Genomic DNA, 21,295 nt, shown 5'->3' with positions numbered 1-21,295 from the left:
TCCTGTGGGATTTAGGAGATCTACAAGACAGCTTTAGCTAACTCTCTGTGGTTTCTGTGGCTTTTCTCTGGAGGAGGCAGCATTGCCATGTGGGAGACGGTCTGGGCAGGATGCTGCAGGACTTCCATCAGTGATGTTTTTATAATTAGTGATGTTTTTATAATTTTATAATTGGCTGCTTTATCACAACAGCACCAAAGATTTTCAGTGCGATGGCTGCTGACTTACAGAGGTCCTTCAGCTGGCTGCTTTGGGCCAGCAATTCCCAAAGTGTTCATGTTGCCCCTGCAGGATTCCTACCATTATTTAACCCAAACAGATTGGCTCTGGGCTTTACAAAATGCATTTGCTGCTCCTAAAGGTTTCTTAACATCTTTCAACCTGCCTGGGTCTCTTCCAAACTCTGAAAAATTGCAGGCCCCTGCAGATGCTTTCATGTCCTTGAAGACAAGTGCTGCAGACTTTAGAAACTCCATGGGGAGCCCATGCACTTTTGAGAGGTTCAAGAGTCCATTGCAAATAACTCCAAAATTAACCATGCAGTCCTCCCCCAAGTCCTCAAAAGCACTAGTTCAGATGAATAAAATAAGTTTAGAGTTAATAGACCACACTGAATTTAAAGTATGACATTCCAAAATAAAAAAGGGGGGGCGGGGGGGGGGGGGGGAGTGGTGTATAAGACTTTTCCAGTAGTGAGAAACTTTCCATTTTTCAAACCTTCTTATCTCCCCAATGCCTTAGCTGATTAATTGGAGACTCTCTCGAATAATTATTTTCCAGAATAGAGAATTCTTTGGCAGACAGATTTTTTTTAAATTGTTTTTTAAAAAGCACTAGGGAGAAACAAAATTAGGCTTGTAAGGAGAATGAGTTACATTCTTAAGCTGGACATTGCTCCTGTGCTTCGACAGTACTGCTGCGACATAATCACCCATTCTCCCATGCTCTGCCGCTCACCTTAATAACTCTCCCAGGATTTGATGTAATGGTTTACATAACCTTTCTGAAGCATCCTGAATTCTGATGCATCCAGCACTTAAATGTGACATTGAGTCAACTCCGAAGTACTTTACAGCTGGGTGATGCTGCCGGGGGCTATCCAATACAATGAATGAAAGTTTCACTTACCAAGCTGAAGCCATTGTAACTTCTTAACAGCTGAGACGTGTGGCTGGAACCAGTATCTCAGGTTTTCAAACCCTGAGCCAGGGGTGTGTGTTTGCCTCCCTGTGCCACCTGCAGATGGGTGTAGCACCAGGGTTGATCCAGAGCAGCAGCTGTGTACTTGGAATTGCTTCACCTGACTGCATGTGGCCCCTCTGTAGGTACCTGCCTCCAAGCCCGCTGGCTGGATGACATTTATAGTCAGTGGGGAGAAAAAAGGCACGTCCAGGCACAATTCATCTGACCTTTCTCAGGCAGCCACCTTAGAAAGAGATTAATCCTGCCCCTGAGAGGCCTTTTCTCTCCATTAGCAATACGGTGATATGGCTTGTTCATGGATGTGGGCTGCACTGGGGCAGATGGATCCCCTCTGGCTCCCTCTTGGTCTGTAGGATTTAGGTACCTTCATGCCCTGTGCATGGCTCTCAGCTTGCACAACAGGGAAGGTGCTTTGCTCCTTCCCAGGGCACCGCGCAGAGCGCGTGTGTGGGAGATGGGCAGCCCTGCCTCCCCGGCAACTTCCGGGCACCTGTTCTGCCTAGCCAGCACCTTCCCCAGCTGGGGTTCTGGCATGTGGCATTCACCAGCCTAAGCAAAGGCACCTCCCAGTACCTGTCCTGTCTCCCCAGCACCCTCTCCAGCTGGGACTCTGGCATGTGGTATTCACCAGCCTAAGCAAAGGCACAAGCTGAGAGGATAAAGATAGCCATTTACTGATATCTGGGGCTGATTCCGCTGTCTTAAAAATCCTGCAGTAACTTCTGGCATTGATTATATATGTAAATCTGTATCTATAATAGTCTCTCTCATATATGTCTGTGTATATATATACGCACACACACGTAGATGTGTGTATATCTAACATATGTGCTCTCAACCCACACAACATATGCAGCTCTGAAAGCCGCTGGAGCATGAGCATTTCTCAACCCTGGCCTGTGTGGCACCGCAGAGAGAAGCCGGGTGACGCGCCTGCCTGTGCCAGCCTCACCACTCGCCCCGACATGGCATCTCCCTCCCTGTCCTTCCAGCTGGGATTTTCACCCTGCATGGTACTGGTCCCCCCAAAAGGTGTGTGGGTGATGGCATCCTCCTGCACTCCCCAGGGTCCTCAGGGCTTGGGTTTTTGGTAGGGAGGACAAGGCTTTTGACAAGCATTGCAAGGCTCAGTTAGCCCAGTGCGGGTTGGTGCTATGGGATGGACTGGGCTCACAGTGCTTCTCTATGGTTCATTCATTAGTTTGTGTGTCTTAATAACTCAGGCTGGCCTTCTGCCAGCAGGCATTAAGTGAGGCCGGATTTGACGGTGGGAGAAGCACCTTGGGGATTGGAGGGAGATGGTGCCCCTGGAAAGCATGGCTGTGCCCCAGGCGCACAAAAGACACAGGTGTACACAGCCCTTGGGGCTTATGCTACTCCAGGTTCTGGGCCAAAATCACTTGGAGAAGGTGCTTTTGGACAGCAGCATTATCCCTTTCACCCTGGTGTGAGACCCATGTGGCTGCAGGGCATCCCCAGGCTGGCATCCAGCATCAGCGCTAGCACCCATGACATTGGAGGTGGCAGTGGGGGAGGCTGGAGTTGCCTGAGCACGGTGCTCCAGGGGCTGCAGGGACAGTGGGGTCTACAGGGTGCCCGTGGCTGTACAAAACTCAAATCCCACAGCAGTTGGAGGCGCAGCCTGATCCTTTTCCCCATATCTAGACCAGGCATCGTGTCCCCCAATTTCTTCCCTTTGCCAGACAGCTGAGCCCAGGCCCGTTGCTGTAGTGCAGGTTGTGGTAGCACGGCCAATCACAGTTACGCAACTTGATTCAACTTTGTAATTTCCAGCTGTAGCATATTCAGAAATAGCCTAGAGGAGCAGATCTGATGGAGGCATGCATCTGCAGGAGTTGCAGTGATGGGAAGGGAGAGCACATGCATCTCATAAGTCGGTCTCTCAGCTGTCTGTGAGCTGAGCATGTCCTGCAAAAGAGCAAGAAGGAAAGCAGGGAGGGGAGCAAAGGGCAGGTCTAAGAAAATTTCAGATGCACAGCTGAGAAAGACCCTTTCTTTAAGAGAGCTGTTGGTGTTGACAACATGAGTAGTGTCACTGATGGAGAAATTCAATCACTTCCAATGAGGGAAAAATAATTGTCTTTTGAGGTACAGTAGGTTGTTGTCATTTTCCTATGACACACTCCATCAACTTTCAATTTCTAGCACAAAAGCCCTTCGTTCTTGCTCAGGCTTCTCCAATCCGTTGTGGTGAGTGCTCATGGCAGACCTGGTATTGGCTGTGTGGGTTGTTTGGGAACAGAAATGCCCAAATTGTACCAAAGTGACAGCATCACCCAGACTCCGCTGCAGTGGGGAGGGTGCCAGAGGGGGGAAACCAGCTCAGGTCGGCAGTCGGTGAAATATTTCATCTCCCTGAGCCCTGGGTTCTGTAAAACAAGGAATGTAAAACAGTATGGTGAGGGGTTCATATAGCTTGGGTGGAGGGATTTGGGGTGAGCCCTGGCACTGGTGTCCCAGGCAGGTTGAGTACGGGGAAGCTCAAACCCTCTGGGGCTGGAGGATGCAGGTTTGGCTCCATCATCCCCTCCAGTATCCGTGGTGGCATGAAGAGTGGCAGAAAGGAAAGGAAGGGGAGAAGTGCACAGCAGTGACTCAGAGCAGAGGTGTGCGTGCAGGAGAGCCAGAGCTTGGCACAAAACACTTCCCTGCCACTGGGTGAAATAAGAGGTGATTAGCAATGTATCCCAGTGTCCCAGCCACAGAGCCTTCTCCTCAGGCATTTAAAGAGGAAATATATATTTAAAGGTACTGCTCTAACAGAGAAAGGTAATGATGTGTTTCGAGGCAGAGATGGTATCATTCATAAAGACCGTGCTGTTTAATTACATCAGCACCATTTAGGAGAGGAATGATTTCCCAGTGAGTTTCTGGTTTGTTTTCCCTCTGTCCCACAGTATCTCACTCTGGCTCCAGCCATTTGTCATGCTCTTTGGTATCCCTGTCTCCAGCCACAGCTCAAGACCGGCTGCCATGCCCAGGGACTGGTGGACTGTCTCCGACACCAACTGTCAGCCCCCAGAGAAGGCCCAGAGGCTCAGGGCGGGCAGCACCGCAGCACTGAGGTGATGCCATCCTATTCTGACCCCGGGTAGAGTAACAGGGGTGAGCAGTAGGTTGATGCCCCTTGTGCTTTTGGGGCAATAGTTAAGACTAGTCGACCGCACTTACCTGCTGTCATGGGCCACGGGGCCACATCTAGTATTCCCATGATCTGGGGAAGATCTGCTGCCATGCGAGATGAAGGACACCCTCTCCGTTAGGCACATAGCTGTACTGCCCTTCCTGGGAGCTCCTTGGGGACCCCAGTATTTTTCTAGCAGTCTCTTCCCTGTGCAGATGTGTGCCTGCTCACCCCTGTGCCTACTGCCAGCCCTGCTGCCCTCCAGCCCTGTAAAAGGGGGTTCTTCCTTCCAGAGAAGAGCGTTTCATGCTGCTTTTAACCAGCCTTACCTCGTGGTACTTTCCTTTTGCCTGTCAGATTTAGCCTGACATTATTTGGGTAGGAGCAGAGGGGTGGGAGTTTAGAGAGGCAAAATGGTGCTTTTTTTCTTGCATTCATAAGACATTTCAAGTGACACACACAGACAATAATGTATCACTCAGCCTGAGTACAGCTTGAATGGTTTAAAAATACACTCCTGAACTTTCCACCCCTATTCATGCACAGGCACCATCCCTTTGGGGTCTGCACTTTGGCAAGAACAAGCAAGGAGTTAAGCAGCTCAGCAAGGCGAGCTATTTATGGATGTTGCAAGCTCCCTGCTCTTCTCCGATACCCCATTCAATCCTTTAATTATCTGCAGTTGTTTCATGCTGTGTCTCACCGCATGCTCTCTGGGGGAAACCGCTGGGGCTTTGCCAGTTGATGGGGAGGGGAGTGGGAAGGGGGAAGACTCTCCCACTCGACCCAACACAGCCCAGGAAAATAAGGGACACTATGAGGTAGCTTATCTGTGGGCTGTGAGGACTGTGGGGAGACCAGGGCATGGCCATGGAACCCTGTGGGACAAGGAAACAGAGCTTATCAGAATGACACCCCCAGTGGGAGTTGCCTGCGGGGAGGAGGATGTAGCAACAGAAGGTGGAAAGAGACTTCCTACATCCCTGAGTTCAGTCCCCTGGGTCCCTAGGCCCTCCCTGTGAAATGGAGCCCAGAAGCTGCAAAGCATAACATGTGAGAGGGAAGAAGGCAGGAGGGACCGCATGGCTTGCCAGCCTCTGATGTTGCTGCCCTCCAGACAGCACTGTTTCCCTACAACACTGCCAGTTTTGGAGAAGAGAGTGGCTGTTGCCAGGACTCTGTGCCTCTTGTTCCCCTGGCAAACCCACCCAGCTGCAGACTTGCTCCAGGGTAACATTAAAGCTACCCCTTCCACCTCCCTAACCCCCCTGTGAAGATGCTGCTCCAGCGTCATAAGAATTTTAATTAATACACTAACAGTCTTTGAGTAAATCAGCCAAACAAGTAAAGAGACAAGAATAATCTCCAGCGCTGGAGCTACATAGCTGTTAATGAAACCCGCTCTTCAAGTATCCTCTGTACAACAGCCTGCACCCTACCTTCCTGAGCGTTTCGCAGTCCCAAGACCCATTCTCAGCAACTTTTCTGGCCCTTATGAACTGTGACAAGATGGTCTGGGGAGGCCAGCCAGGACCAGCATCCAGTATCCCCTCCATGTGTCAGGGAAAATGGGCACTGGGAGGGCTGGAGGGGCACAAGTGTAGCCCTGCCCACCCAAAGGCTGTCCAGCAGCCAGGCCAAGGGACCATCCCCTGGAGATCTTTGCAGATCCATTTGAGCATAGGTTCTGATACCCCCCCAAGGCTGGCATCTGCGGTCAGTGCTGTCTGGTAAGATGTGGGGGCAGTTGCCAGTTACACTGGTCTCAGCTAAGTTGCTCGTGGGAACAGGAGATTCTCAGAATCAAATTTTTTATGGGTCTCGTATCAGACGTGTGGGGCTGTTATCTTCCCTACCTCTATCTACCCATGTCTTTCTTTCTTCCTTCCTCCAATCCACTGCCTTACGCTTCCCTTCTGGCTTATCCTGGCCAGCAGCAGTGATCCTGGGAGATTCCTGGGTCTCTCTTCCCATGCAAGCTCTAGTCCAGCTCTGCACAGGGACTGCAGGGAAGGCAGGAATGGCTTCTGGTCTACTCACCTCCTCCCTACGTGCTCCTCAAGCTGGGCCAAGGCGCAATCTACCCTGGGGGTACTCCACACGTTGCACCCCTGGGAACAGGGCTCAGACCCGAGATTTTACAGACACGCGCACATCCACATGGGTGAATTACCTGGCCTGTGCCTCTTCTGGCATCTGGGCTCTTCCAGCCATACACCATGCTCCCAAGCCCATCAGCAGGGCAGGAAGGCCATGGCCAAGCCCCTGCGTGGTCCCAGCAGGCAGCACATATCCACTTCCATCTGCCATGGCAGCCGGAGGCACAGGCAGCCCCTGTACCATACACCTGGGCTTGGGGAACAAGCCCACATGCCTCCATCTGCTCCATCTGTGGGGAGTGGGACCAAGATGACGGTGTCCCTCCAGCAGCTTGGGCTGCACAGGAGCTTTGCAGGACCATGCAATTTCACATGAAATATCTCTGTTTAAAGTGCTCTTTCAGATGGAGACATCACTTTTTTAAAATGGCTGGGTACTGCAGATGTCGGGGGGGGGGGGTGTGTGTCTAAATAATCATAACAAGATGTGGGGGATTTCTTCCCTCGTTCTCTTTGCTTTCTTCATGATAGCTCTCATGTCTTCATGACAGCTCTGGATGTCGCTGGGTAAAGGCAGGGCTCTGGCATCCCCTGCGTTGGGGAAGCCCAATTCAGTGGGTGGTGATTGGGCACTGGGGACCATTGCCATAAGCCCTCTCCAGCCCCTGTGGGGACATGGCTGTTGATCTGGGAGTGCTGCCAGGAGCCTGAGGCTCCCCTTCCTTCCCCAGCTCCTCTCTGCACGAGTTTTCTGTATTCTCACCTGATTAGTGGATTTGAAATACAGCCTTTGGCTTTGAGACCCAAAATAGATGTTAGGTTGTCTTTACTCTGCTGGAGGCTCCTTAGTATGTAAATCCCTCCCCAACATGGTCGGTGCAGCACCGTGCCTTCTGAGGGGATGGCATCACCGGGATCCTGGCTTTGTGGGGGATTTCCGCCCCAGCTCAGGATCTGCAGCATCCCACTGAGCAGGGACAGCCACGCTGTCCTCTGCCAAGCTTCCCTGGGCCCTGCTTGCACCCACACTGCCTGAGCAGGGCTCCTGGCACAGCTCCCCTGTGCCACCACTTGCCCCTGTGATGGGCATGGAGGCTGCTGCGCAGTGGTGTTAGGGGTGGTGCTTTGCTGGGGGAGCAGCGTCCCCCCTCCACCACCACCCCCTTCCTTCCTCCCCCTGCACTCCACTGGACCCGGCAGGTTTCCAGGGAGGCGTCGGGGCCAGCGAGCACTGACATTTGTTTTGTCACTTACTCTGTCATCACCAAAAAACCGGAAAAAATAGCTGCCTGTAGGGGAGAGCTGGGCCTTGTGACATTCACTTCATCTGATGGCAACTAATGCATCCGGCAGTGTCCCCAGAAACTGCATGCTCTGCCAGGATAAACAAGCTCCATACTGCCAGCAAAGCCACAGCAGCAGAGCTGCCTCCCAGGCCACCCCAGCGCTGGTGGGCCACCATGCTGGGACCGACCAGGCACAGGGCAGGACCTCCCCCAGGGGCCAGGGACACCCCATGCCGTAAGAGCCACCTGCTCTCCATGAGCATCAGCTCTGCAGAGAGCAGGGAGCGGGTGTTCATTAAGTGACACTAATTGCTTGATACTTCTGCAGTGTTTCCTACCTTGTAAAGATTGAGTCAAAAACTAGCACCCTGAGGAACCGCCTCTATTGAAATGATGTTCATTAGAGCTGACTTTGCGCTGCCTCATTAGGCTTCTGTAATTGAAGGAGTTAATTGATTATCAATAGCTTCAGTTCCCTCTTCCCATGCCCGCGAGGCCCTGCCGGGTCTTCATCAGAGCCCACCATTCATCATGTGGCTCAAACATGCCTCACTGCTGGCAGTCGTGGACCAAAGCAGCTCAGGTCACTCCATGCATCCCTCTCTCTATGCCGTGCTGTGGCCGTCAGGATGCCAGTGCTGCCTGCTTCACTGCAGCAACATTTTCCATATGGATCCTTTGCGTTGCAGCATATTCACCCTGGTTTGGCACTAGCTGCTCTAAACTCTGTTTAAAATACTTTTGATGGTTCCCCTTTCCATATCTGTTTTTTAATGCATATGTATTATATTTGGAGAGGGTGCGTGTGGGGGTTCATCTCTTCAGTGACTCTCTCATGGGTGTGAAAGCGGAGCCTCCGAACCAGCTGCTCCCTGAGTGCAGGCTTGCTCTGCCTTGGTGGCGTGCGTTCACTATGGGGGGCACAGCCTGCGCGGGGGGGGCTGGCTGGCTGGCGGAGGCTGCGTGGGCTTGCTTGCACGCTGCTTTTCCTGTGCGCGGGTGCTCTGGCTGACTCCCTCATGCAGACACGTGCTGCCTGACTCAGTCGCACGTCTGCTGTTTTTAGAGGCGGCCTTCTAACACCCTGCCTCGCTCAGCAAAAAATCAGGGAGATGCTGTGCTTCCCCCAGCAAGCCTGAAACCAATCCCCTGTGCTCAGGGCAGCCCTCAAGCTTCGCACCCTGGCCCGTGGCCCACTGGAAATGGGACAGACATGGCTATTTTGGTGAGAGGGCCCCCAGGCAGGGACAGGTCTGTGCTCAACGCTCCTGCCATGGAGATGTCTGCCTCCTGCCCTATCCTGCTCTCAGGGTCTGCCCTTCGTGCTTGCCCTCCAGCTGGGAGCAGAGCACCCAGAGCATCCTTGGGTACCCCCAGGAGCTAATGCCCGTTCCATTGCTGTGTCCAAGCAGAGGATCGCAAGTGACATGAAGATGGTGACGCTGCAGGAGGTGAGCTGGGGATGGAGCCAGGGACTCCTCCATCCTCGCCACTCCCCAGCCTCCACTGAGGGCACAGGCAGGTCTCAGAAAGCTAGAGGTTAGGGGTGCCACAGGCCATTTCTCTGCAGCCAGTGCTTCTGATTTGTCCTGAGACTTTGGTTTTTTAGGCAAATGCCACTGCTCTGCCCCAGCCTGTGGTCTGCGCCGCATCACAGATGACAGCAGAGACGGCAAGAGGGGAGATAGACAAGGCAAGAGGAAACTGTTGCTCCCCACCTTTGTTAGTTTTAACTAACGAGCTGTTTATAGGAGCGACATGACACCTGCTTTCCTCTTTATAAATTCAATAATTTATGAAATGTATTAAAGGCAAAACAGCCTCCCGGATAAAGCCTGTGATGCGTGCACTCTGGGTATTAGCCAAACGGGACAATGAGCTACACTTGAATAACACACGAAGATATTTACCCTTTCCCTCTATAAATTATTAAGGGGCTTTTTGCACATAATTACATGAGCTTTTATGTTTCTCACTCCCTGCTTTTAATCCTTTTTGGAAAAGCGCCAGTCACTTATGACAGGAGCTAAGCAAACAGCAAACGTTATAGCTGGTTTTGGGGTCACTGCAGATGAAGGCATTGCAGGAGAGGGCACCAGCATGAGCCCACCCTGCTCGGCACATGCCGAGGCCAGGGCTCTCTCCACACACTGCTGCAGGGGAAGGAAATCAAAAGGCACACGCCACAGGAGTCCGGGCCAGGCTTTGGCCCCAGCACGAGGTGCTCTTTCTCCTCAGCGTGGGTTCATGGAGGTGGCTGTGGGAAAGTGCAAAGCAGGCTCCAGTGTTTTAATTGCTCTCCAACTGTGCATGTAAATCAATGATATGCAGGTGTAATTGGGCGTGCAAATGTCACTAGGCAGCTGTTTACATGTGCAGTGTACATTAGGGGAGCGTGTATGTGTGCAAAGAACACTAAGGATGTAATAATTATACTTCCAAGGGTATCCGGGTGCTGGGTCCGTTGCCTCTGCTTCTCCAGCTCTGACCTCTGGGGAGCAGAGCTCCCTCCTCACCCTGCCCCATGCCACACTACCCTTCCCTGGCCAACATGCTTGCTCCTCCGTCTCTGCCCAGCCTCCAGTGCAGCTCAGCTCCCTTCCCTGCTCCATCACCGCCTTTGCCTGTGCCGCTTACCGGGGTGGCTGCAGCCCCAGCTGAGGCATGCCCATCTCTCTGCCTGGGACACCAGGCAGGGGCCAAACCCCTTTGAAACATTAAGGTGAGGGGCTGTTTCGTCCCCTCCAGGCTCCCTGACCCCTTTCCATTAGTTGCCAAGCATTTGTGAGTCAGCCCCAGCAGTACGTCTCCCACACCACCTTCCTGTCCTCCGCGTCCAACACAGCCTTTTCTTTTTCTGCATGGGCATTTGACATGACTCTTATGTTCTCCACACTCACCACAGTCTCTGGGCCCTCTCTCCTTTGTGAAAAGATCTTTAATCATTGCTCTTTGTCCCATTGTGCAGCTCCTATTCTTACCCCAAGCTGTTAAAAAGCTGTCACTGTCGTAACTTCCTTGTCCCAGAAATTATCTTTCATCTCCTGGATGTGGGCTACAATAGACACTGAGATGCTTGATATTATTAATAACTTCGTGTACGTGTCAATGAGCTTAAGAATTTAATGGAGCCTTTTCCCACAGCCCTTCACGTGGCATGTTTGGGCTGCTTGACAGAGCAGTCAAGCTATCAGGCACTTGAGTCAGGCTGACACCAGGATATGTGGCCTCTCTCCACAGCACAGGATTGCATAACAAGGCCTAATTTCTGCACCCTGAGCTCAAACAGGACGGGGTGGTGGCAGTGCCGTGGCAGAGACCTGGGTGAGCTTAGCTGGGGCAGACCCTGTGTAGCGGTGCCAGCACCAACAGCTCATGTCCCCTTCAACACCACCCACTTGAGGAAGGCTACAGGAAGGCTTTTTTTCCTTCTTTCTACCTCTTCTCTGGAGCCTCACAGAGGTCGTGTCATGATTTGAGATGGGCAAGGCATGAGCACGGCATCTCCTACCTCTTACCCCCCTTCAGTTGAGCAGAGATGCCTGGAGATGGGCTCGGCTGCATGTCTGCTGCCAGAGGGGCTGCAGCCTCCCAGAGAGCAGGGCTGTGCATGGGGACAGCAGTGGGATTGCCCTCCATGGCCTGCACAGCCCAAGCCCATGTCAACGGTGATGTTGCGTGGCTCCTTGCCGCAGCTGTCTTGGGACACCAGCAGGTAGCTGGTGATCGAAGGATTTTGGTACCTTGCCTCCTTCTGCTCCAAATCAATCAGCTGACCAGGGCAAGGAGCAGTACAAGACAGTACAGAGAGAAACCATTATGATAATTCTTGATAATGATCCTCAATTTCAGTCAGGAGCAGCCGTACAATGCAGAATTTGGACTCCCTCCAGCTGATAATGAGAAGCCACTGGACTGACTCAGCCTGCTGTGAAGAGGCATCGGAACACATCCAGATGGCCACGGGGATGGGGGAGCAGGAATATCCTGCTTTGCCCCTTCATCCCACTCCCCCACACACACCCTGAAATGTCACCACCTCCAAGGAGAAAAGCACTCGCGATCTGAGAGCACGTTTCTCCCCTGACTGCATCCTCAGGGGCCGGGTGCTCTCAGCTGTCCTCCAGAACAGGTCCTGCCGCCTGCAGAACTGCAGCCCTGAGGAGGGCAGAGGAGGTCTGTGCACATACATTGTGCAAGGCAAACACAAGACTTCTGGGTCCCCTTTCCATCCCTATCCCAAGCAGCCAGGAGATTACGGCTGCCTTCTCCAGGGACTGGTTAGTACTGGGCAGGATCAAGGAGCCAGTTGCAGGCCAAGCCCAGGGGAAATGCAAGGCACCCTTCCTCTCCTGGTGAGCAGAAGCAGAGTGGGTGCAGACCCTCCCTCTGTCCTTGCTGACAAAGGGAGGAGGCTGGAGGGACAGACAGCTGATCTGGCATTCTCAGGGCTGGTCCTGGCAGTACTTCAAGGTGTGGTGCATCTTATCTCAGCCTGGCATTTGCACGTATTTTCTCAGCTCAGCTTGTTACGACAGAAGTGTGAAAATCTGAAAGAAAAGGAACTATAATAATAATGGGAGTAATTAAAATCCATCTCCCTCCTGCCAGCTCAGCCCCTTCTGAACCTTTTGTGGGATTCCTGGACACACATGCTGAAACCAAGATAAAGGCTGCTGGGGAACATCAGAGCATGTTGCCCGTTGAGGGGCAGGTCTGCTCCCTACTGCCCAGGCGGTAGGCTCGGTCCCTTGAGCAGTGTGCAGGTGCCGCCTCTCCAGGAGGGAGCTCAGAGCAGGGATAAACTCCTGCCTCCTGCCAAGAGAAGAGAACCATCTGCCACAGCCCGTTACAATCTGAGGATGGCAGTGGCAAAGAGCTGGAGCATCTGTCTGAGGGATGAGCCCCCACAGATGGACACCCAAATGTTGTTGCTGCTCCCTGCAGGTTTTAAAGAGGAAAATGTTCCATGAGGGCTTATGAGCGGAGCTGCTCTCTGCAGTGTCCTCTGCAGCCTGGGGCTATACAGAGGTCAGGATGGGATAGTCACTCCTGGAGGGCCGGGATGCCCCTTGTTTTGAGTCACTCCATGCTGCAAGAAGGAGGTTGGCTCAGCTGACTGGGTCTCTTTGGCCTCCCACAGCAGCTGGAATTAGTCCCCATAGTGTGGAGGAGGCCAGAAAAGGTGATTGGAGAGGGAAAAAAAGCATGCCTGCTGCAAAGCTGGCCGCTGTGAATAGAGACAGGCTGTTAGTGGGGACAGGAGAGGGCAGTACTTCCAGTGAGGTTTGGGTGCATATTTCTGGCTGTCCCCAGTGCTCTGTCAGCCATGCTACAATGCCTCAGGGACCTTAACAGTAAGTTCACCCTTACCTTAACTCTGAACGTGACTCTACAAAAGCAGCCCCTTGCCAGGAATGGTAGCATACAGTTATCCTGTTTTTTTTTCCTAATATCCCATTGATGTCCTTCTCCCAGGTAATGTTACAAACTTACCCCCTCTGGGCTGCATCACTGTTCCTCTTCAAGCGGGACCTTCATGTCAAGAATGTGCTACGGGTGGGCTGTGTTGCCATCTGCGTGCGGGATGGTCTTAGGCCTCATGACGGTTGTTTGTCTGTGGTGGCGAGATGCTGGCCAGGGGTGGTCCATGAAGAGCTGGGGACAACCTGACAGTCCCAGGTAGATCTGGGCCTCTGGTGCTGTATGGGGTGAGCTGTGCTGCTCACCAGCCCCTGGGGGACAGTGCCATGGCCTTGCACCTGGGCAGCTTTTCCCATCGGTCTCTCCAGTCCCAGGAGCTCACTGCTGCACCAGGGCTGCATGACAGCAACATTTTGGGGCAAGAAGGGGACAAAACGTCTGCCAGCACAGAGCTTACAATGATGGGTTGATAATTGCAGAAATGTGGGATCCTTTGGGGCTTCTGTGCAGGGACCAGTGCACTTCCTCCTGCAGACATCAAGGGGCTTTATTGCTACTGGGACCTGCCTTTGCCCAAGGTGTCCTTGGGGCTGCTGGGGTAAGGAAGTGTCGCCCATGAGGTGGGTGAGAGTTTTTGGAGGAAGGGAAAAGCAATGACAGCGCTGCTCCTCGAGGGGTGTAGCAGATCTTGGGGACATTAGGCGTAACAGTCCTTCATAAACTCTGGTGCCATGGATAAGGGCCTTCACGTTCCTGCACCCAGCTAGGAGAGTGGTTATTCAATGATGCTTTCTTTCCACTGCACTCTTCATCCTCCCCAATGCCTTTCCTTTCTACTTGCCAAAATGTACCACTGTAGCTGGCAGAGCAAACCAGGGCTTTGCTCTGCCACTGCGCGTGGCACACCCTTGCTGCGCTGCTCCCTCTGCCCACCCAAGGCAGAAATCACACCCAGAGGTTTCAGAAAAGGCAGGTTTTACACAGGAGTTGTCTACAGTATTGGTGTGCATAGATGCCATCTTAGCCCAAAAGCTCGTCTCTGCTTCTTCATGTCAAGACCCCCATCCTCTGCCGCTCACCATGCCGCCGGGGTGGGGACAGCCATTCAAGCCGAGGTGGGAAAGATGGTCTTGGAAGGCCCCCTGCTTCCAGGCAGCGTATAGCATCACTCTCACACGGCCACCAGCGCTGCTTGCATGGCATATTCGCTGTATCTTTGTGGGAGGGCTGAGGTGAAATTTCCCCCTCTCACACCAGACAATGCCAGGAATTATTCTGGAGTGTTATTGAATACATGGTGCCCTGCACTTTCATGGGGCTTTAACCATGGCAGGGGGAAGCATTAAAAACGGCATTCAGAGCTCTTAGCCTGTCTTTTGTCCTCTGTGTTTTCTGTCCGCATTCAGATTGCCAGCTTTGTCTGTGTTTGTGAAGTGCTATTAACATCGATGGCATTGCTGAAATAGCCATAATAATAAGAGGCATCGATCTGCACTGAGTAAAGGTCTGAGGACCACTGAGAGGGGCCAGGCTGAATTTCCTTGATGTCAGGAGCAGGGTGCGCATGCACACACACGCTCTCCCCCCTGCCCCCGTTTCTTGCCACGAGGATCCTTTGCCGAAGCCCACGCAGGGCTGCACTCCTGACAGGCACCCACCCTCCCAGCCAAACCAGGGTCTGTGCCCGCGGGAGGAGAGGCAGCAGTGTAGGAGTGGGCAGGAGTGCTGAGCAGGAGCAGGGAACTGGAGTGATTCAGCCCTCAGTTGGCGAGCTTGCAGTGCCTACCCTTTGTTTATTCCTGCTCAGCTCAGAAGCTTGCGTGTGCTGAGCAGGAGGATAACGAGCTCCGCTGCGGGCTCCGGGGAGGCAGCCGCCTCTCTCTGAGTGCAGAGGGGGGCTCATGCTGCCCTGGGTTTGCTCGTAGCCTGCTGCAGGGACAGGAGCTCAGGACAGCTGCTGGACTCCCATGCTGCATGGCAGGCATGTGTAGGCCTTTGGCCCAGCTCCGGCACGCTGCCCGCCAGCCTCCCCGCAGGCCTCTGTTGCACAGGAGAGGCCGGAGGCAAGCGCACAGCTCTGCTTTCACAGGCAGCAGGAAGGGAGTCCTGCCCAGAGGGATGCTCGCATGGGAATCTCCACCCCTGGGCTTGGTTAAATGGCTGGTGGAGGAAGACCAAGCCATCGTCTTCCTCAAAAGCTCCCATTTGCTGAAAGAGCCATCCAAGGGAAGGGTCATGGGACCCAGCGAAGGGACTCCCGCAGAACCTCTGGCCCCAGCCCGTGCCAGCACAGAGGGCCCTGGAACAGCTGCCTTGGGCCTGCCTTGGCTGACAGCCGGCCACGCTGTGGGGGCGTCTGGGTAGAAGGCAGACAGAGCAGGAAGCGCCCCAGGAGAGCCCTACCGAGAGGAAGCAGGAGGGGAAAGTGCACATTATGAGCAAAGTTTGTGTCCATTACTGCTGGAGAAATCAGCCTCTGCTGGAAGAGCCAGCGCTGGGCAAATCTGCTAATGCTGCTCAATAAATCAGCAGCCATTATGGAAGGGGGTGAAGCAGTGGGCAGTGCTGGGGAAGTTGTGCACTTAGTCCCGAATGAGATGCCACCAACTCAGCACGCGCCGAGCCTCCGAGGAGGCCTTTGGGATCACCAGGTCCCAGATCAGTCCTCAGAGGCATCCCCCCCACTCCTTGCAGCCCTTTTCCTCTCATGCGCTTGGGGAGGGGGGGGTGGGGTGGGGAGTGAAAAAAGAGGAGCAAAACGCTGTAGGTAGCTGCTGTAGAATGGACCACTCTGAAATCTCCAGGGTAGCCTGGCATCTTCCCTCAGCAGGCTCCAGCAGGGTTGGGTACTGAAGCGAGGGTGACAGGCAGCGCTCCGCTAGTCCGTCCTCTGCCGGCACCGAGACTGCACCAGCGGCGGAGGAGCGGGGACTGCCGGTGCCCCCCCTCTCTGCAAGGGCTGCCGGGGACGACCAGCCTTGGCCCCTCTTGGCCACCGGATTGCGGGGGCAGCCGCTCGGTCTGCCGGTGCCCAGCTCCCTGGCCCGTGCTCTGCCCCGGAAAGCACCGCTTCTCCCTGCCCCGGGGTCGCGGGGGGGAGAGGGCTGCTCCCGGCCCCCGGGTCCCGCACCCCCCGCCCCCCGGCTCTCGCCTCCCCTCGCCGCGCTGGAGCGGGGGAGGCGGCGGGAGGAGGGGACTGGCCGCGGTCGCCGCCGCCACCGCTCCCGTCCCCGCTCCGCTCCGCGCACCGCCCCGCTCCCGCCGGCGGCTCCTCCCGGAGGGGAGGCGGGGGCCGGCGCGGCGGCGGTGGCGGTTTCCAGCCCGGCCCCGCCGCGGCAGACCCGGCCGGCGGCAGCGGGCGTGCGGAGCCCGGGCCGTGCCAGCCCGCCCGGCGGGGCGATGCCACCGCCGCCACCCCGCGACGCCGCCGCCGGCCGCCGCCCGGCGGGTGCGGAGGGGAGGCAGCCGGTCACCGCGCGTTCCTAGGGCGGCCCCGGAGGGGCCCCGTGGCCGGCGCGGCCCTTCTGCGGGGTCGGGGCTGGGGGGGCGGCTGGGACCCGGGGGCGCCGCCGCCGCCTCTCGCCCTGTCGCTGCGGAGAGGGGGAGCTGCGTTACTGCAGGTGGAGGTTTTGGCGGTGGGAGGGGGGGGGGCCGGGGAGATGCCATTTCTGACCGAAGGAGATCGCCGGCGAGAATGAGATGCAGGTAAGCGAGACGGGGATGCTTGGGGGGGGGGGGGGGGAGGAGGGGTGGCGGGAGCGGGGCTGGCGGTACCGGCGGTGCAGGGGAGCTGGGGGTGCGGGGCTCCGTCCCCCCGGGCCGGACCCGCGCCGGTGCGCAGAGGCGCCGGGCTGGGAACTTCGTGCTGCACCGGGGAAGGCACGGGGGGTGCGTGTGCCTGTGTGTGTGCGTGTCGAGGATGCCCGCCGGGGCTGCGCCGCGCCCCGGGCTGCGGGTCCAGGTCGCGGAGAGCGGTGCGGGCACCGCCGGGCGGGGAGGGACGGCGGGGCCGGGGGCTCCGGGGCTGCCCGCCGCGGGGCCGGGGGAAATGTGTGCCCCGGGCCCTGCCGTCCTCCGGCCCCTCTGGTGCTGCTCCCGCCGCCTCCATCGCACTGCTCTGCCCTGCCCGGGCGGCTTCCCTCTGCTCACCTCCTCCCCGGCACCCCTGCGCGCCCCCGCCGCTCCCCGCAGCCCCTGCCCAGCCCCTGCGGGACGGGCATCTTGCAGCCAGGCGGGGCCGGGGTGCGGGGCTGGCGTCCCGGCCACCCGAGGCTGACTCGCCCAGCGAAGGGCTGGGGCGAGCGCAGAGCTGCATCCTGATGTGGGAGCCCTCCTCCTCCCCACCCCGGTAGCTAAGCAGCCGAGTTAGCCGGTCTGGAGCAGATTACATATTCAGGTAGGGTACGGCCGGGACAGTGCTACCTGCCAGGGCTCGCTGGGGAGCGGGCGGGGGGATCAGCCCTCAAGCAGGCTGTGCCCAGCTCTCCAGCCAGCAGGGGTTAATTCAAGAGGAGGAATCAGCCCTCTGCCTATATCCCCAAGGCAGAGACACGAAGGGTTAAATACAGGCACGGAGAACTCACCAGCCCACCAGCCCTGAGCGACTAGGCTGGAGGCAGGAGTTATGGGAGGCAATTTTTTGGGGGTGGGGGCTCACCCCTTCATCACCAGCCCCCCAGCCTGGAGGTAGGTGAGTTGGGGCCATGGGGAGTTGCTGCCCGACAGGACGATCCCTCAGGGTCTGGAGGGGGAACGTAGGGCACTGAAGTGTCCCCCCTGCCTGGGCTTAGCCCCACGCACAGGAGCCAGCCCAGAGAATTGGAGATGCTGGGGAGGGTCAAGCTGCCAGCAAGGGCTTAGCCCACTGTTTGTGTCTGGCAGAAAAAAGAAGGTTAATGTTGAAGGGGCTTTGCAGGGCAGTGGGATTGTGAGGATGCCCAAGAGCCTGCTGGCCAGAGGGGCTTTGGGAGCCCTCCTGGGCAGTGCTGTTTCTTGTTGCTCTCTGATACTGTGTGTAGGTTATCAGATTTTTTTACCTTGCGCCTTGGATGTATAAATAGCTCTGAGGGAAGGGTAGACCACGGTTCTCTCAGGCTGCTGGAGGTGCCACCTCTGAGAAGAAATGGGAGTGTTGGTGCCGTGAAAGTGATTTGCACTAGGAGGGAGGGACAGCGGGTGAGTGTGAGTGTGGGCACCGGTGGAATCAGGGCTCCTCACCGTGGGTACGTGCTAGTTGTCGAAACCGAGGCTCTGCTGCCTCTCTGCCTGTCACTAGCCCAGCTACCACCCAAGCAGTTGCCATCCATGGTCCTTTCCCAGCAAATGCCCTTTCCAGCACGCGCCGCTATCTGCTGGCCTGCAGCAGGGGACCCATGTGACAGCCCTGCGCTCGCTCCCAGCCCTCGTTGGTCTCTGGGTCCCGGCCCACAGGGTGAGCGTGGGGCAGAGCTGTTCAGGCATCCCTGGGAGCAGCCCAGCTCCACAGATCTGTTCCTTCTCCCTTCTCCCTCCATCTCCCCTTCCTCTGCACCACCTACCGGAGCCCTGCTCTGAAATGATATCCCTTCCACATCCCCATCCCAGCCCTCCTGCCAGCCTTAACCCTCTCCTCCCCGCTCTGCCACTTGCAGCAGCCCTGACCTGACCTTCACGCCTGCCAGAGACGGCTCAGCTGTGGAGCAGCGGCATGGCTGTGCCTCCAGCCAGCCAGCCGGTATGGGGGCTGCAAGGACTGCACCAGGGCTGCCTGCACTGCCCAACCCACACCCACCCCAAAGGCACCCACGCCAGCACCACAGCCCAAACCTTCCTCCGCATCCACTCCCCCAGTTTCAAGTGCACACCTTGAACCTCTCCCGGATCTCTTGGAAATGCAATTCACCAGTAACACACTGCCTGTACCAGGTGCTACCGAGCCAAGGGGCAGCCTCGCTCTTCTGGTGCACGAAGCCCTGCTCAGCCCTCTGTCCATCCCAGCAGCGTGGGCTGGGGCTTGGTGGGAGGAGATGTCTGGGCTGGCTGTGCCTTTTTGCCTGCTGCTCCTGGCTCCTTCCTGGAGCACATTGGCTCGGTAGCTTAATACCATGGAGGAGAGGTGGTCTCTGAAGCTCTTAGACCAGCAAAGCTGGTGAGCAAGGCCAAAAGAGAAATGTGGCCCTGGGCTAAAGCCTCCATGCCTTCCTCCAGACACGCTGGGGCGGTTTTCCCCATATCCAGGCCCTTCAACTCCTTCCCCAGCGCCGCTGCTCTGGGATGGGGACAGACACTCCATGGAGGCAGCAGTGTCCCTGGTGGAGATTTTGCCGCTTACCAGGTAGCAGGAGGGGGACTTCCCTCTCAACTGTAAGCCCCCAGCCAGCAGCTTGGAGCTGGCAGGGCCGTGGGCAGGGGCATCTGCCTGCACCGGGTGCTTGGGCAGCCCCAGCTTTCACTGAGGCTCTCACAGGAGGGGCAGGAAGCGACCAGAGGAGATAGTGGAGCTGAGTTTACAGCACCTGGCGAAGAGTCAGGTTTTCCGAGCTTTTTTTGTGGAGGGATTAATTACAAAACGAATGGTTATACTTCTGTAATACTGTACCGTGCTGCAGTTACTCTACACCTATAACGTAATTACTCTGTGATACCTCTAATTACCACTGTTTCATATCACTGGAAGGTTAACAGCATGACTGAATGACTTATTATTCCTTTAGTTTCCTACTTAATACAGTCACTGTAATGATGCTGAAGTTTATACTGCTTGATGTATGTAACAAGTATAAAATCCTGTAACTTGAGGTTTAATTTTGGGGGTTGATAAATCACTTTATAATAATGCCACAATTATAGTGTAATTATAGTGTAATTACAGTTGCTGAATTATAAAGCACAACTGAACCTATTGTGGCTCAATGAGGATTAATACAGCCCATCAGGTGTTGCCTCATGTATGTGGTTGCCTCTGGGCAGTGACAGGCCTGGATGTGTTGGACGGCTGTTGGGTGGGGGCTGCTGCAACGGCTCTGGGGTGACACCTCTGTCTGGGCTGGGGGTTGGACCCGTCACCTCGATACAAGTGTTTGCTATGGGCACATCTCTGTGAATGTCCTGGTGGAAAATGTGACTCCACCAACACTTTTGAGAAGCTTCAGGTGTGGAAACGGCTGGAGAGACACTTTTCCATGTCACCTCAGCCGAGCCCTGCCAGCCCTGGGTTCTCCTTGGCTTGCGACCCCTTGGGGAGTTTGCTGGGGCAGTGCTCGCGCTGGGGTGGACGTTAGCAGTGCCATTGGCTCGTATTGGCTCTCCTTCTATAGTACAGGCTAACATGAGCTCAGTGTCCCCATACTCACTCTTCATGCTCGACACCAGCCACCACGGCAATTGTTCGGAGCTGGTGAGAGGCGGGCACAGCTGGCAGCGCAAGTCACGGCACAGCTCAGCAAGGGAGGGTGTGTGCCTGGCTCTCAAACACAGCCAATGCACCAAGTCAGCAGCTCTCCTACCTTCTGTGCTAAACCGCGAGAAGCGAAGGGAGAAGGGTCTTCCCTAGCATGAGCAGAAATGGCTCTTGGTGGGAAAAGAGCCAGAAGAGCTTGTCAGGTAGCAGGGAAGGCTGGGATGAGAAAGAGGGCTACAAACGCTTAACTCAAATCAAACAATCCAAGAATAATAAAGGGAGAAAGCAACTGAAAGCCATGGCCTCAATTTTCTTTCAAGTCAATTTTCCCCCATCTCTTTCCATTTTGGGGGAGTAAAATTGGAGCTTGCAGAGGGGCATGGCTGCATGGAGACAGATTTCCGTGCCTTTGCCATGTGTCCCAGCTCCCTCTGACCCTGGCTGAGGACATGCCTTACTAACAGCCAGTTTTGGTGGCTGAATCTGCAGCCTTTGGGGCAGTGTCAGGGCGTGAGTGATACAGAGAAGGAGAGGAGTGTCCGAGGATAAGACTGACTTGGGGAAGGTGAGAAACACCAGAAGGAGTGCCCCCTCAGCTCCTAGTAGCTTCCCCAGCCCCGGGAGCGTTGTCAGCAGCACAGCATGGCCTCTGCCCTCCCTTGGCATGGTGAGCCAGGAGGAGGACAGGTCACACAAAGGTGGCTGTGTCTGAGCGGGCAGCCTTAATTGTCAGCTTGACCTGGACAATTGACTAAATGCT

The 21,295-nt window shown here is 55.7% G+C and overlaps 1 protein-coding gene across 4 annotated transcripts in view; it reads left to right on the top strand.

The window, feature by feature from the left end:
• The window catches only part of LINGO1 (leucine rich repeat and Ig domain containing 1), a 148,424-nt gene that overhangs the window by 112,943 nt on the left and 14,186 nt on the right, over positions 1 to 21,295 (top strand). The window contains exon 1 of one of the 4 annotated variants that reach the window (XM_064456778.1): positions 16,348 to 16,862. The exons of 2 other annotated variants lie outside the window; for them this stretch is intronic. In XM_064456778.1, the coding sequence (XP_064312848.1) occupies positions 16,857 to 16,862 (6 nt within the window). In that variant the 5' untranslated portion in view covers positions 16,348 to 16,856. Of the gene's footprint in view, positions 1 to 16,347; positions 16,863 to 17,463; positions 17,554 to 21,295 lie in introns of those variants that run through there. One more of the 4 variants, XM_064456781.1, reaches the window with a different exon arrangement.

The sequence above is a fragment of the Phalacrocorax carbo genome, chromosome 7, assembly GCF_963921805.1.
Source record: "Phalacrocorax carbo chromosome 7, bPhaCar2.1, whole genome shotgun sequence".
Taxonomy (NCBI): Eukaryota; Metazoa; Chordata; class Aves; order Suliformes; family Phalacrocoracidae; genus Phalacrocorax; species Phalacrocorax carbo.
This window is presented reverse-complemented; position numbering and strand designations above follow the sequence as displayed.